The 15683-nt window shown below is 37.9% G+C and overlaps 1 protein-coding gene across 1 annotated transcript; it reads right to left on the bottom strand.

Annotated features, from left to right (window-relative positions):
* Positions 1 to 10611: 10611 nt before the first annotated feature.
* LOC145665504 (uncharacterized) lies at positions 10612 to 11517 on the bottom strand. The gene has a single exon (XM_081732810.1). It carries the CDS (start codon positions 11515 to 11517, stop codon positions 10612 to 10614), a length of 906 nt encoding a protein of 301 aa, XP_081588936.1.
* Between the last annotated feature and the right edge of the window lie 4166 nt (positions 11518 to 15683).

The raw sequence follows: 15683 nt of genomic DNA on the forward strand, positions 1-15683 counted from the left end.
CAGTGCATCAGCTCTCAGATGTCATTATTTCTGATTTTCTGGATCTGAGTTCGCTACTTCTTAATTCACATAGTTCCCAATTGCCTCGTGATGATGAAAATAAATAAATAAATAAATAAATTTAACGAAATCTTTCAGTTTTACGAGCCAGGGTGCCACAGAGAAATTTAGAGCTATGTCGGCAGTAGTTGACTACCAGAAGGGCCACGTCTATTGAATTAGGCTAAATAGAGTAGCCAGATGCAGGGCAGGACTTGCTGCTACTTGGCCTCGGTGGCTCACATATTGTGTTGGCCCCGAGTTCCCAATCCCCCCAGCTACCACTACCTCAATTGCTCACTAATTTCCTACACTAAGAGCACGCTATTATCTTAGATAAAGCACACATTCTTTAGAGCCAAGCCGTACATTATACAGTAAAGATCATAATATACTGTAGAACAGGGTATATGTTATGTAACAATATTTATGAGAACACACACACACACACACACACACACACACACACACATATATATATATATATATATATATATATATATATATATATATATATATATATATATAGGGTGAACGGTAGAACGGTAACTATGTGTACAAACTTCAGTAGGTGATTCCCGACACCTGTAACAGCAAAAAAGTCTTTGGAACATATGCGAGCTGATCAAAAGTTTGGGAGATACTGAGATACCGGACACTGAAAGCATGGGAAAATTAATTTTAGAGCTCCATAGCTCCACTATCTTGAATGACAGAGCTAAGGCGGCAAGATCACGTCAAAGAAACTGAATCTGCTCTATTCAAACATGCCTGTGCTGAAATAGTGACATTCGTGTGCAAGGGATTCTCCAAAGGAAGTGGGGAATCAATGGAAATTGTCTGTCGAAATGTTGGTCTAAAGTTGCACGGTTCGAAAGTTATACGAACAGTAAGCAATGATTTGTTTTCGGAAATGTCATATCGCCAATATTGTCAACTAGCAGCGTTCACCCCGCTTCGCTGCGGTCACCCCGGAACGCAATAAACTTTGTTACTTAGATAATTTTTACTTTTTCGCTTTCAACTGATATGATAAAAACCATAGAAGATTGCATTAATGTTAACATTATAGCGCCTGTCATTTATGTTAACCCGCCGAGTGACACGGTCATGCGGGTTGCATATAAATACGTTTATTTTTATACCTATGATGAACTAACAAAGGATTTGTACGTTATGGACACTTGAATGGTCAATTATCTCAAGACACTGGTAATTAAAAATTAAAGTGATATGATAAAAACCATCTAGGGTCCAAATCCTAATAACCCCCCAAAAATGAAAGAAATTGGTTCAGCCGTATTAGCGTGATGAGCTAACAAAGGATTTGTGCGTTCTCTTTTATATAATAGACTAGCAGCGTTCACCCCGCTTCGCTGCGGTCACCCCGGAACGCAATAAACTTTGTTACTTAGATAATTTTTACTTTTTCGCTTTCAAGTGATATGATAAAAACCATAGAAGATTGCACTAATGTTAACATTATATCGCCTGTCATTTATGTTAACCCGCCCCGCTTCGCTGCGGTCACCCCAACCCGCCCCGCTTCGCTGCGGTCATCCCGGAACGCAATAAACTTTGTTACTTAGATAATTTTTACTTTTTCGCTTTCAAGTGATTTATAGCGCCTGTCAGTTATGTTAACCCGCCGAGTCACAGGGTCGTGCGGGTTGCATATAAATACGTTTATTTTTATACCTATGATGAACTAATAACAAAGGATTTGTACGTATGGACACCTGAATGGTCAATTATCTCAAGACACTGGTAATTGAAAATTAAAGTGATATGATAAAAAACATCTAGGGTCCACATCCTAACAACCCCCCAAAAATGAAAGAAATCGGTTCAGCCGTATTAGCGTGATGAGCGGACAAAGGATTTTTTGTACGTATTGACACCTGATTGGTCAATTATCTCAAGACACTGGTAATTGAAAATTAAAGTGATATGATAAAAACCATCTAGGGTCCAAATCCTAACAACCCCCCAAAAATGAAAGAAATCGGTTCAGCCGTATTAGCGTGATGAGCGGACAAAGGATTTTGTGCGTTCTCTTTTATATATATAGATATGGCGCAGGAGTGTACATTTGCTATGTGGGGTTGTATACCTGCAACATCAGGCAGGAGTTACAACAAGAAAGAATGTGCTCTTGAGTTACCATACATGAAAGAGGGAGTTGTTTGCGATGAATACGTAGAAGTAGCACATTATGCAAAGAAGTGCAATAGGAAGACGTGGTACGTAGTCGTAACAAAGATGAAAATAGGGTGCAAGAACTCGAAACATATGGCATATAAAAAACCACTAAATAAGACAAATATGCACGTGTATTTTACGAGTGGACCAAGTAAACGAAACTAGTAGGTTAGTCTTGTCTCTTTGTCTCGTCTCGAAAATACGTCTCGGTTTCGAAATTCGGCCAGGAAAAGTTCTGCCGGCCAGGAAAAGTTCTCGTCTCCTAGCAACACTAGCAAGAACTCGAAAAGGTTTGGGTTCATGCGGACACCGAAACACTACGCTGATAGGAATAGCCTATGTTCTGGGAAAGAATTGAGATATGTAGGGGCCTTCCGGGTCCATTTCAGTACAGATACTTCAGGTATAGGCCTGGTGGTACTGAGGGAAACCCTGACGACTGTCAGGATGGCCGAACCGGAATTTAGCAATGTAGGTATTGTAGAAACTATTATTATTATTATTATTATTATTATTATTATTATTATTATTATTATTATTATTATTATTATTATTATTATTATTATTATTATTATGTATAATATCATTAATAATATTAAATGTGCTTGGAAAGTGTAGCCCAACTCACAGCAGCAAGACATTACTGTGTTTAAAATCAGAAGCCTGTAAGACATACACAGCATATGATAATAAACAATTGAACGATGTACAGTACATAGATGACACTCTGACACTGTCCTGTAGTGGCAGTCACGGCACTCCAGCATGTTTACTGTACTAGTAGTGTGCCTCGTGAGTGAACGTATGTTGTGTGTTGCTATTAAAATGGTACGGTATTCACACCGAGAACAGCTAATATGATGTTCGTGTATGCCAAGCAGACGGCAACGGTCGGAAAGCAGCACGAATTTACGAGAAGTATCCTGGGCGACAGCAACCCGATCACCAAACGTTTGCGTGAAACAGGATCTTTTGAGGGAATGCGTGAACGTGGAGGGCGCGTGGCGTATGTTCGTACACCAAACCTCGAAGAACGTGTGCTACAAGAGATTGCGAATAACCCCAGTGCAAGCTCTAGATAAGTGGCCCGTCATTTTCATATAAGCCAAGACACTGTGTTACGTATTCTACATGACAACTACTATCCCTATCATCTGCAACGTGTCTAGGCATTATCACCTGTGGCTTTCCCTGCTAGAGAAAGGTTTTGTCGGTGGTTATTACACAAGGTTACCAATATTGTTGGCTTTCCTTCGGTAATCCTCTTCACAGATGAGGTGACGTTTAGTAAGACTGGCGTCATCAACCTCCACAACCGCCATCTGTGGGATACAGAGAACCCTATGGAATGGTTGAATCGTCCCATCAGAAGCGGTTCAGCGTCAATGTTTGGGCGGGGATTATTGGGGACCACCTCCTTGGGCCAGTATTTCTTCCTCAGAGGCTCAATGGACAGGCTTATCTGGATTTTCTGCGGAACAATCTGTCTATTTGACTTGAAGATGTGCCACTCCATGAACGACTGATCATGTGGTTGATGCATGACGGAGCTCCAGTCCACTTCCAACGTCCCGTCCGCCAATATTTAAACACCATTTTCTTCGACAGATGGATTGCTCGCGGAAGTCCTGTTGCATGGTCTACCCCTTCACCTGACCTCAACCCCTTATACTTCTACTTGTTGGGACACGTGAAAAGTCTCGTGCATGCCGAGCATGTTCCTGATCTCCAAACGCTTCAACAACGTATCAGTACAACCTTTGACGATCTTCGGGTACAACATGGTCGATTGGAGCAGGTTAGGCAATCAATGATGCGACGAGTTGCTGCATGCATTGACGCTCAGGGAGGGTGCCTCCAACATCTCCTGTGAAGTTTCCAGAAGGAAGAGAAACCCTGTCGTATACAATAAGGTATTGTAAGAATACAGGTTCACATATTCTTGTACTATACGAATGGTAGAACGACATCTTTTGGAACTGGATAGTTCTTTGTATGAATAACTTCGTTTCTCTTTTACCCTATTGCAGCTTTCCCTACTTTTCACTGTTACATAACGCCAATATGGCAACGGTATATCTCCAAGGACAAGGTCGTTAACTTATCTCCAGTCACCCCGCACGTCATGCTGGCTGAGGGACGTACATGCTACACACTATTTTCATTGCTAAATTTAGGTTCGGTCATCCTGACAGTCGTCAGGGTTTCCCTCAGTACCACCAGGCCTATGACTGAATGGTATCTGTACTGAAATGGGCCGGATGGAGACAAGACTGACCTACTACTTTTGCTAGGAGACAAGACTAACCTACTAGTCTCGTTTACTTGGTCCACTCGTACAATACACGTGCATGTTTGTCTTGTTTAGTAGTATTTCATATGTCATATGTTTCGAGTTGTTGCACCATATTTCCAACTTTGTTACGACTACGTACCATGTCTTCCTATTGCACTTGTTTACATAATGTGCTACTTCTACGTATTCATTTCAAACGACTCCCTCTCTCATGTATGGTAACTCAAGAACACATTCTTCCCTGTTGTAACTCCTGCTCGATATTGCAGGCATGGAGCCCCACATAGCAGATGCACTCTCCTGCGCCATATGAACTATGTTGGCGATATGACATTTCCGAAAACAAATCATTGCTTACTGTTCGTATAACTTTCGAACCGTGCAACTTTAGACCAACATTTCGACAGACAATTTCCATTGGTTCCCCACTTCCTTCGGGGAATCCCTTGAACACGAATGTCACGATTTCAGCATAGGCATGTTTGAATAGAGCAGGTTCAATTTGTTTGACCTGACCTCGCCACATTAGCTCTGTCATATATATAATCTTGGCTTAGGGTGGCTGAGATTTGTAATTTTTTTTAGTACTGGTGCTTGCAGTATTCGTGAACAAGGGATACGATAAGCTGTAAAACAGCTCACCCTGCACGTAGCCCGGCATATTTTTCGTGGTTAGTATACCTTCTGGAACAAGCACGGCAAAATCTTCAGTCCACTTGAATCAGTATGCACTTGTGGTCCACGAACTATGTTAAGTACCGTACCCAGATTGGATGTATTTATGCAAATTGCGTGTGTATATATAGGTCGACGGGGGGGGGGGGTAGTAATGGAATTACTTATTATGGTTGAGACGTGATAAAAGATGAGGAAAGAAATTATCAATAGTAAATCTTAATATTGCTACGAGAAATTGGTTAATTTCTATTTCGATTTATGTAATTTTATTCCACATTTATGTGTGTATCCAGTTCTTACTGTAATAGCGATTGTAGTATATGGATAATCAACGACAATTGTGAAGCCGAATTCAACAGCAGCCACGGTTTTATTTAAAAGAAACACCTACGTACAAAGTATTTACTAATTTTTCACTTATCAATGTTGTAGATTCAAGAAGTCCGAATTTATAATACACTCATTACAATATCACCAACCTCCGTTCCTATCTGCGTTCGATAGGTTTCTGTTAGAAAATTTCCCTCGGCGGACACAAAATTTTCCCTTTTATCAAATTTTCCCTAGTTTCTTCAGTGTCCAATTCTTATGACAAAAGTTATGTGATTAAGATTCATTCAGCTGTATTGAAGGAAGTAACAACCACATTTGTTTTATTGATTTATTTTACTATTTCCTCCACATTTTTAACACAAAGATATACCCAGCCAGCAACGGATGCAAAGTATGATACTTTGAACAGACCCTACACATACACATAAATACATAGACACAAACTATTGTTATTGTTTTGGTTTATTTCTGACGAACAAAGAAAATTTTGAGCACTTATATTGGTCAATCAGCTAGCGAGAGAATTTTCCTGGATTTTTAGTTTTATTGAAAAATTTCCTTTTTCCCGTTTTGCTAAATTCGCCTATGAAATTTCCTTAGATTAGGGAAATTTCCCTCAAACTACAAACACTGGTTCCCATAGTAATATTCGAAACGACACGATAAGGATATACACTTGGATTCCATAGAAACAAGTATGTGATGCGAAGAAGTCATTAACCGTAAGTTGGTGCTCGAACATCTGGAAATCTTTTCCCTTTAAAGAACTGCTCGAGATGCCAGAAGAGACGGTGATCGATGAGAGAAAAGTCAGAAGAGTAGGACGGATGAGAAAGAGTTTCACATAGAAATTCATGCAGAGTCTGTAACGTCCTTTGAGCTATGTTTATTCGTGGATTGTCGTGAACCATGTCTTTTGAACATTTCTGGATGTTTGAGGTAAAAGTTGCTGTGTAATTTTCTCAAGTCCACCGCTATAACTATCTGCAATGATGGTTTCACCTCGACAGAGAAATATAGTAAGGATCGTTCCAACATAGATTATCATATCAGCAACATCATCTTGTAGGGGATTTGGAAATCGTCTTGGACTTCGGTGAAAATCTAACCACTGTTATGATTGTTACGATTGTCGTAGCATACCCTTTTTTCTCCAAAAGTAACAATTTGATGCAGGGAACTTTCACGATTATTCTTTACACTGAGAGAACTAAACACCTTCAGAAGGCTATTCAAAAATGGCGGTGTCAACTAATGTGGCACCAAGAGGTAAAAATATCTATGGCGTTCGTCACTTCCTAAAAATTACAATGGAAAAATATAAATATGAGAGAGGGCGTAACGTCATGCGTTCCTCTACCTTTTCAGATCCATTTTTACCCCTGGTGGCACCCATGAATACAACTTTTTCACCTTACAAATTGCATGCGGCCGCGGAACCATAGTAGTACTATGTATACCTAACTCGTCTGCAATGGTACGAACACTTTTCCAGGGTCTCCTAATGCAGTGTTCCTGAAGAGGTCATCCGAACATGATATTGATCGATGATCGGGTCTCATTTTGTGATGCTGAATCACCTTAATAATATGTCACAAGCCAAAAGCGAATGATGAATTTATTTGCCATTCCCGGCCCAAATGTACTGTTAAGATATGTCCCAGTTTGAACTCGTAATAACATAAATATTCACTCGCAATTGTGTTCTCCATGGTGTACTTTGGTATGATCCTGTTCAATTACACACTGCCTTCTGACTGTCTAGCTACCTCAACATGTTTGTTTTGACGTATAAAGAGTTTACAACGTTAAATGTATGACCATAATCCATCTTCGGGTTGCTTTGTTAAGGCGAATTTTCCACCAAACGCCGAAGCTCCATTTCTACTTGCACCTGCTTAATATGATTCAGAAAGTTCTAAAATAGTGGTAAAATAATGAAAATATTTTCATTTACGAGAAACAATCTGTACGATTCATAAGCATCTTAACAACCAGTGTCAATTATAAAATAACTAGCAGAATAAATATACTTAGAACTGAAACTCTATTCATCATGACTCTTGAACTCACTAAAGGAATAATAAACATATTCTGATGAAGACAGCGTTAACTTGTCGAAACCGTTACACTGTAATTTAGTTGTTAGTAAATAAGAGTATATACTATGGTCAGAAGTGTTTATTATTCCTTTAGAACCGAAAGTATAAGATTTATGTTATGGAAAGTATTTGAAAGACATACATTTTTATTGATTTCACAATAGTAATTGATGCAAATTCAATTTCATTGAAGTTACGTAAACGTTCACGCCTACTTCTTCCTTAAGGAAGTCACAATTCCCAAACCTCCATCTTATTATCAACTAAGGTTGTATGGGAAATATTTATATAAAATTTGAAAATTCTGCGCCTAATCGTTTCAGAGATGTAATGGACATCAACAAAACATTCAAAACCTTATTATATCTTTTAGAGGTTACATTTCGCGAAATTTCGTTTTAAATGCAATCTAGGATATTATTTCTTCTGAAGTTGTACTCCTAATAGTTTCGGAGATCTGAAGAACATTAGAAAAGTTATCAAACTCCCTTCTCCCTCTAGTTTAGGACTTGAATCTCACGAACTCCCATCTTGCATGCAATCTAGGTGCAAGGAAATTATTACTGCAAAATTTCAAAGTTCTACTGCAAAAAGTTTCAAAGATCTAGTAGTGAGATTATCTTATAGATCTGAAAGTTAAATGACAATCTTTCTTCATTCAATTCCATCATTATTGCCTAGGAGCGTTGCAGATATCACAGTTGTCGAATTTGAAGCAGGAAGTATCAAATTTAGAAGTTATTAAAAGGTTGGTACATGAAATGATATACAACGCTTTTCTTCCTATTTTCCAATATTTCCGAAAAAATTAAAGTCGATTCAAAATTTTGGAAATTTTACAATACTATTAGGGAGTGATCTTCCTCCCAGTTCAAATCTACTGAAAAGGAAATCCCAAGTTCTTGCAGTTCTAAACTTTTCCACTTCTATACTTAGTGATAGAGAGTATCGAGGAAAAACATCGGTATCAGTAGAAAAAAATAACTACCTTGTTTACTTTTGAAGTCAGTGTCATGTCACAAATATGGGCTAGGATCCTCTCATCTGCTTCTTCATAATCAGATTCTAAACTATGTTCATTCTCACCCAATGTGGAAATTCAAACACTTCCAGGTGGGAGGAAGTTAATGTGGGCCTAAAATATACTTGTACTAAGAGAGTACTCTTGCAGCAGTGGCGCATACTGGTTTGATGCCTTCTGCTACCACTTACCTTTATAAAACCTGCAAATTATATTATTATTATTATTATTATTATTATTATTATTATTATTATTATTATTATTATACTTTAGTTTCCACGTTATTATACAATCTTCAAAATAAGAAAAAAATACTTATACCATCCTTTTATCAAGTAGATAAGTATCATTTTCTCTTCACCAGCAAGAGTTATCTTATTAGTATTACGGAAAACGATCATACATTTCTATTTTTATTTGTTGCTTGAAGTATCACCACATTTCGCATTGAATAGGTGGTAACCCTTCTCACCAGAGGAAATAGAAGCTGTCCGGGTAATAATGAGCGCTGAAATAGGCGATTAGGAAAGAAGTCTCAGTTTCTAAGAGCTACACAAACTACTGTAAAACAAAATTTTCGTTCCGTTAACGCAAATCGGTACGAACGATGCTCATAATGTCTAAAACAATTTCCAGAGACCCCCAAAATGCACTGTCATTACTCGTATAATTTCTTTTTACTCTTCACTCACGCCCACGAAACCGATTTCTCCAGAGGCAACTGCTTTTACCTGGTTCATACACTGTGGGCGGAGGTGGAACGAAGGGAAATGCTCTGATTCATACTGTAGTAGCTTGAGAGTGGTTTCTTCTGCGTTGTTATATTAAAGACCTTTTAAGTTCGCGAGACGGGTTGCATGCGAAGAGCTATGGAAACTACTTTAAAACACAAAATTTTCGTTGCCTTAACGCAAATTGCTACGGAACGAGGCTCATGATGTCCAAAACAGTTTCCCGAGACTCCCAAAATGCACTGTCATTACTCGTATAATTTCCTTTCTAAATACATAGTATAGTGGATCTTTCTAAATACATACAATTCCCAGAAACTTATCATTGGAAAAAGATACTAAAATATAAATTTATTAATATAATTTAGTTCATATTATAACTTTATTTTATAATATTCTACATCTGCTGCCGGTAGGCCCGGTAGTCCACAAAATATGCCACTGTCTTGAGACTGTGTTAATTTTTCAACACTTTCCAAAAGATACTTGCCCTCGCAGGAAAGTACCCCTGTACAATATCGAAAAGGTTATAATTTCACAGTTCAGAGTATTTTTCCCACAAAAGACTTGAAAAATCAGTTTTTCTAATGTACATAGTGTATAAAGGATCTTGGTATCCTTTGTGAGAGTGTCTCCTTAAAGTATGCTCATAATTGTAATTTGTGTAATCACTAGAACACCACGTTAAATTTAAATTACAAATATGCAGAACCGTAATTATTATGAATATTTATTCAAAGTAGTTAACCTTCTAGTTTAAAAGAGGTGTATTATACAAAAAAAGATAGAACAGATATTTGTTAAAAACTGTCATATCCATTGTTCACAGTAAAATAGCTTACAACTAAACATAGAACTAAACCTGAGAGACTGAAACATACCTAAATCTGTTCACTCTTCTGGAGATGTCACTTTTCAACGTTTCGGATAAACTCACTGTATCAGTGGCGTATTTAGGATTTTGTTTCGGGGAGGGCTATGCACAATACGGGGAAGAATGGGGGGACAATTGCCCACCTGACTTTGAGAATTAATATTTTATTCAATTGTCTACTAATTCTGTACTAGGAAAAAATGTGAAACTCGTATGTCAGTGGAGGATCTTACATCCCAGGCAAATCTGAAATGACGAATGAGTCCGTCCAAGCTTCATCATCAGAGCTCGCTGGTGGATTAAGATGAGAAATCCTTTTTATCACTTGCTGGCGGTCACGGCACAATTCCAGCTGCACGAAACCCAGAAGAAATGTTTTGTTTTGAAGAAATATCAATTTCCACTAGGGCTTGTTTCAGAATTTTCGGAAATTCTGACTTGGGATGACATCCACGGTTTTTCTTCTTCCATTCCTCTAGACATCTCTTCCATGATCTCTTAAGTGGTCTGAAGAATGCAATGTCCAACGGTTGGGTGAGATGTGTTGAATTCGGTGGAAGAAGTATAAACTTTACACCAATTTCATCACACTTCTGAATGACATGATGGGAAACATGGCTGGAAAGATTGTCTCCAATTAAAACCTTTGTGCCTTGCAGAGCCTGTAAGTATGGCACACACAACGTGAGAAACCAATCTTCGAAAACATTCATATCAAACCAAACGGGTTTTGTCCTGTTGTATCGAGCACCATCAGGGCCATTTTCAATCCATGTTGGATATAAATATGCCGCCTTATATACTACGTACGGTGGTAACATGTAGCCATCTGCAGCAGCTGCAAACATAACCGAAGTGCTGGCTTTGGACGTGTCCCTTATGAGTTCTGGGTGTTTACATCCTCTCTTTACAATCACCTTGGGTTTGCCAGGGTCATCTGTAAAATTTGTCTCATCATAATTTATTATATTTGATGGTGGTACGCCATCTAGAGCCTCTTCCAAATTGTCGAAATAGTTGTTTAGCGTCTCACAATTAACAGCAGCACGACCTCGTTTTATATTTTCTGCAAATCTGTGTGAAAGTTCAGGGTAGCGCTGAAGAAATAACTTGCACCATTCGGAACCTGGGCAATTATTCCTAAATCGCTTTTCTACTCTGCCTACTCTGTTCAAATAGCCCTGAACTATGAGCTGAACGTCTGATATTCGACACGGGAAACCCCATTCAGCGCATTTCATGAGTCCCTGTACAAGCTGTTCTTTTTTGGATGTCAAACATTTCTGACCTCCATGATGACCTGGATGCTTGTTTCTTAGTTTGTCAGAAAGGGTACTCCTTGGTACCTGATACTGTCTCGCAGCTTGCCTTATTGATACTTTCTTTGATACTTATTGATACTTACGGCCTTTTTTAAATTTTCACTGCTGTAATGTCGATAGGGCCGACCCCCTACAATTTTCTTATACACTCGTACCATGTCCGAAGTCACCTCACACTTCGCTTACAATTCAAATTAACGTTCTTAGCTGAACCTCTCTTATGATTACATTTGAACTGACTGGCTAAATTCAATATCGAACAACAGATGCGTGCGAACGGATATTCGACTTAAGTTGACATTCGGCGAAGGCTTCCCAACAAAGAGGTTTTTCAGCCACACGGTAACAATAGAAAATATTGTCGGCAAGAACAAGACTATTTTTGAAGGGTTGTTGCCAACAATAGAACTTACAATAACTGAAGTCGGTAAAACCAACAATACAGATTTGATTGTAATGCATTGTGGTTTATTTGAAGCACGACAGCAAAGAGAAAGAACATTAAAACTCACAGGCGTCATAATGTCCGAAGTCGCCTCAGTTTACGTACACTTGTAATAAAACAAGGCTGTGAAATTGTCACTAATCGGAGTTTGATTTTCTAGTCAATCGCTCAAGCACCACTCTGTTACAATAACGGTGGATCTGACCTTTACAATATCAAATGGTAAAATGTTTGCCAGTAAGAAAATTGAAGCACTTTGAGGTGGGGGGAAATTAGTGTGTGCCTAAAATATACTTGTACTAAGAGAGTATTCTTGCAAGTGTTAATTTCTCAACGCATTCCAACAGAAACTTCTATTCAGAGGAAAATACCCCTGTACAATATGGAAAAGTTTATGGTTTCTCAGTTCACAGTATTTTTCTTACAAGAGACTTGAAAAATCAGTTTTTCATAGTGTATAAAGGTGCTCGGGTACCCTATGTGAGAGCATCTCCATAAAGTATGCCCATAATTGTAATTTGTGCAATCCCTAACACACCACGTTAAATTTAAGTTACAAATATGTATAATTGCAATTATTATGAATATTTATTCAAAGTACTGTAGTTTACCTAAAGCAAAGAAGAGACTTATTAAAAATTAGGTACAAAGTTGTATAACACAAATAAGCCATTTGTAATACAAATATACATTTTCCATAACTCGTAATTTGCCACTTTAAAAGAAATCTGAAATCGGGTTTATTTCCTTTTGGCCTCCAGAACTTTTCGTGGTAAATCATCCGCACCTTAATGATGTCCATCCTTCAGCCAAGAAATAACTAGCTCGTCTACTTTAAGCTTGTCTAGCGGTGGGCCATTAACATTGATGAACAAAAAGTTAGACAATGTTTGAGCACGTAGTCTATTTCTAATATCAGTCATCTGAAAATTCATAAGGAGAAATCCTCGTTCGCACTCTGTCGTGGAAATTGATAGTACTTCTACCCGATTCTGCAACTCCTCACCGACAATCTGCTTGTTAGACTTAAGTCTGATAACGATTTTTCTTGGTCAGTTTTGAAATACTCAGAAAGAAGTATCATCTCTCTATCACCATACAACATCTTTTCCATATCAATCATGTCAGTTGGTAATGTCGATTCATGGAGAACAGAAACTTCATCTACCACACCTTCGATAGGGAATCTTGTGCATGAATTATCAATTAAAGCCTGATAAACTGATGACTTTTATTTGTTTATAAATTTAATTTTTGTAACTACACATGAAGGTTTGATGACATTACCAAGTTTCCTCTCTCCTCTAGAAGGCGAAAGGGAACGAGGTTCCTGGAAAGTGTTTATAAGTGAATGAGAATTTCTTTCCTTCTTCCCCCTCAATTACCACACTGATGTTTGCCATGGGCCAAATTACGATGAATTTCAATTAAATTGTCACAAAATAATTATTTCCTTGATGAATTATCGATACTTTTCAGTGGAAAAAAGGATGAAATTTGAAAGTCCCAAATCAAGGTAAGTAGACCAACGTAAAGGAAAAAAAAAAAAAAAAAAAAAAAAAAGAGAGAGTAAAGTTTTCCATATAATTATGCGTACAATCCAAACTTAAAATTTCCGTGTAATTAAGCTTACAGTACAAATTTTATGTCTATTTTTCTCACAACTTTATGGGTTGATTGCCCTGCTGTAAGCGCTCCATATAATAAACATAAGCTTCAGTAATTATTATAGTAGAAAGCAATGGATATATGAAGCAAAGCACTGTGTTTTTTGTTTCTGACTTTTTTCTTAACTACTATCGATCGTTTTCGATCATTTTTACAAACCAACTTTCCATATATAGAAAGTACCCCCCTCCATAAAGGAGAATTTTTAAAAAAATGCTAGGACACATTCTGTTTATTTTCAATAGAGTTAATACACTGAATTTCAGCTCCGTAAGCTTAACGGCTTGCGAGGTACTCATTTTTGCCCGCAAAAATTCGGATCCTCACTACCTCCTTAAGATGATATGTATTATAATGAAAGCAATACAGGGGCGGATCCAGGACGGACTTCTGGGAGGGCGGTTGGTTGTAATACTTATACTTAGAGCTACTTTCAAGAGCTCCAAACTCTGGGATGGGTTTTATTTATAAAATTTTAAAGTTTCCTCTTCTGGGGGGGGGTCGATTGCCCCCTCTGGATCGGCCCCTGAAGCAATATAACATCCCAGTTTGGATTAAGGCCTAACTATATAACAAAAGTCATTTCATTTGACTTTGCAATTTGACTGTGATGATCAGGCACACACAGTTACATTCATTTTTTAAATATAATAATTTATATATTACAGTGATTCAAAAATGTATTTTTGTTTCAGTAGTTAGATCCTCTAAAAACTCACAGATCTCGAAAGCCAAGTAGTAGTATAAGCCCTATTGCTATTATTACAATTACAAATATCAATATCCAAAAGTGCCTGAAGTTCTTTTTACACTTAGTTAGATATACTCACCTCAAGTAAGTAGACATAAACAAATGGAAAATGAAGGGAAATGAAGATCTTGAAAGTAAAACGAAGACAAATTTACAAGTTTTCAGAAGATACTGTCTACAACGCAGTGAGCAGAGTGGGTCGGTAGATCAGATTTAGTCGGTGGGTCGCAGTGGGTCATGATGAGTGGTGGGTCGTAGTGGGTCACGGTGGGTGGTGGGTCACATGTTGTTGACCTACGACCCACTCAGAAAACTTGACCCACTGACCCACTCCACCTCTGATTCATAGAAGAAAAAGGATGCATCTTCTTGGCCTACCTAATTTCCCGAGCTACTTATTCTCCTTCTTGATTTTCTTTAATACTTACCTTTCTTTATAATTAAACGATGTAAATACTCCTTTGTTATAATAAATAAAGTCCTCTTATGATGATATCCGTGGAAGTTGGTGTGAAACATGAGTTTCGCTTATCAGATTCTCTTAGTTTTGGAGTTACTGACGGCGGCCGACTTAAATCATAACTAACAACGGTCAAAAGTATGATAGGAGAAACGAAAGAAAGTAAAAACCAAGAAAAAGAAACAGAAGAGTAGAATGGACGAAAGACACAAAAAAGAACACAGTTCTTACATGGAATGACATTTGACAAATACAGTATTATTTGTGAACAGAGCATAAGAAAATGGAGTCAATAAAATTCTTAGAAATAGTGAGAAGGATTATTGTTGTAGCCCTACGTGGAATGCGAAAAATCATCAAATTTATTCAAGGGCTTGAGCCCGATAGCCCTCCCTCTAAATACGCCACTGCACTGTACTAAAACTTCTCGGAGTAGATTCTATTTTGACACAGATTCCTTATTAGCAAGTTGAAAAACTGATGATCTTTATTTGTATATAAATTTAATTTTTGTAATTACACATGGGAGTCATTACCAAGTCCCCCCCCCCTAGAAAGCACAAAGGGAACGAGGTTCCAGTGAAGTGTTCAGAGGTGCCTGGGAATTTTCCCCCTTCAATTATCACACTGTTCTCACCCATCCCATTCTTTAAAGAAAAAATCTTGGCTGACCATGTTTTACTTCACTACCTAGATAAATCGGAACAGATGAAGTAACAGTATCTTTTTCCCAGGATATCCAATCAACAAAGTATTACTGC

This window comes from Thermobia domestica, chromosome 11 (genome assembly GCF_964235325.1).
Source record: "Thermobia domestica chromosome 11, izTheDome1.hap1.1, whole genome shotgun sequence".
Classification (NCBI taxonomy): Eukaryota; Metazoa; Arthropoda; class Insecta; order Zygentoma; family Lepismatidae; genus Thermobia; species Thermobia domestica.

Coding starts and splice junctions, on each gene's coding strand:
- LOC145665504 (XM_081732810.1), bottom strand. CDS start 11,517: ATGAAATGCGCTGAATGGGGTTTCCCGTGTCGAATATCAGACGTTCAG.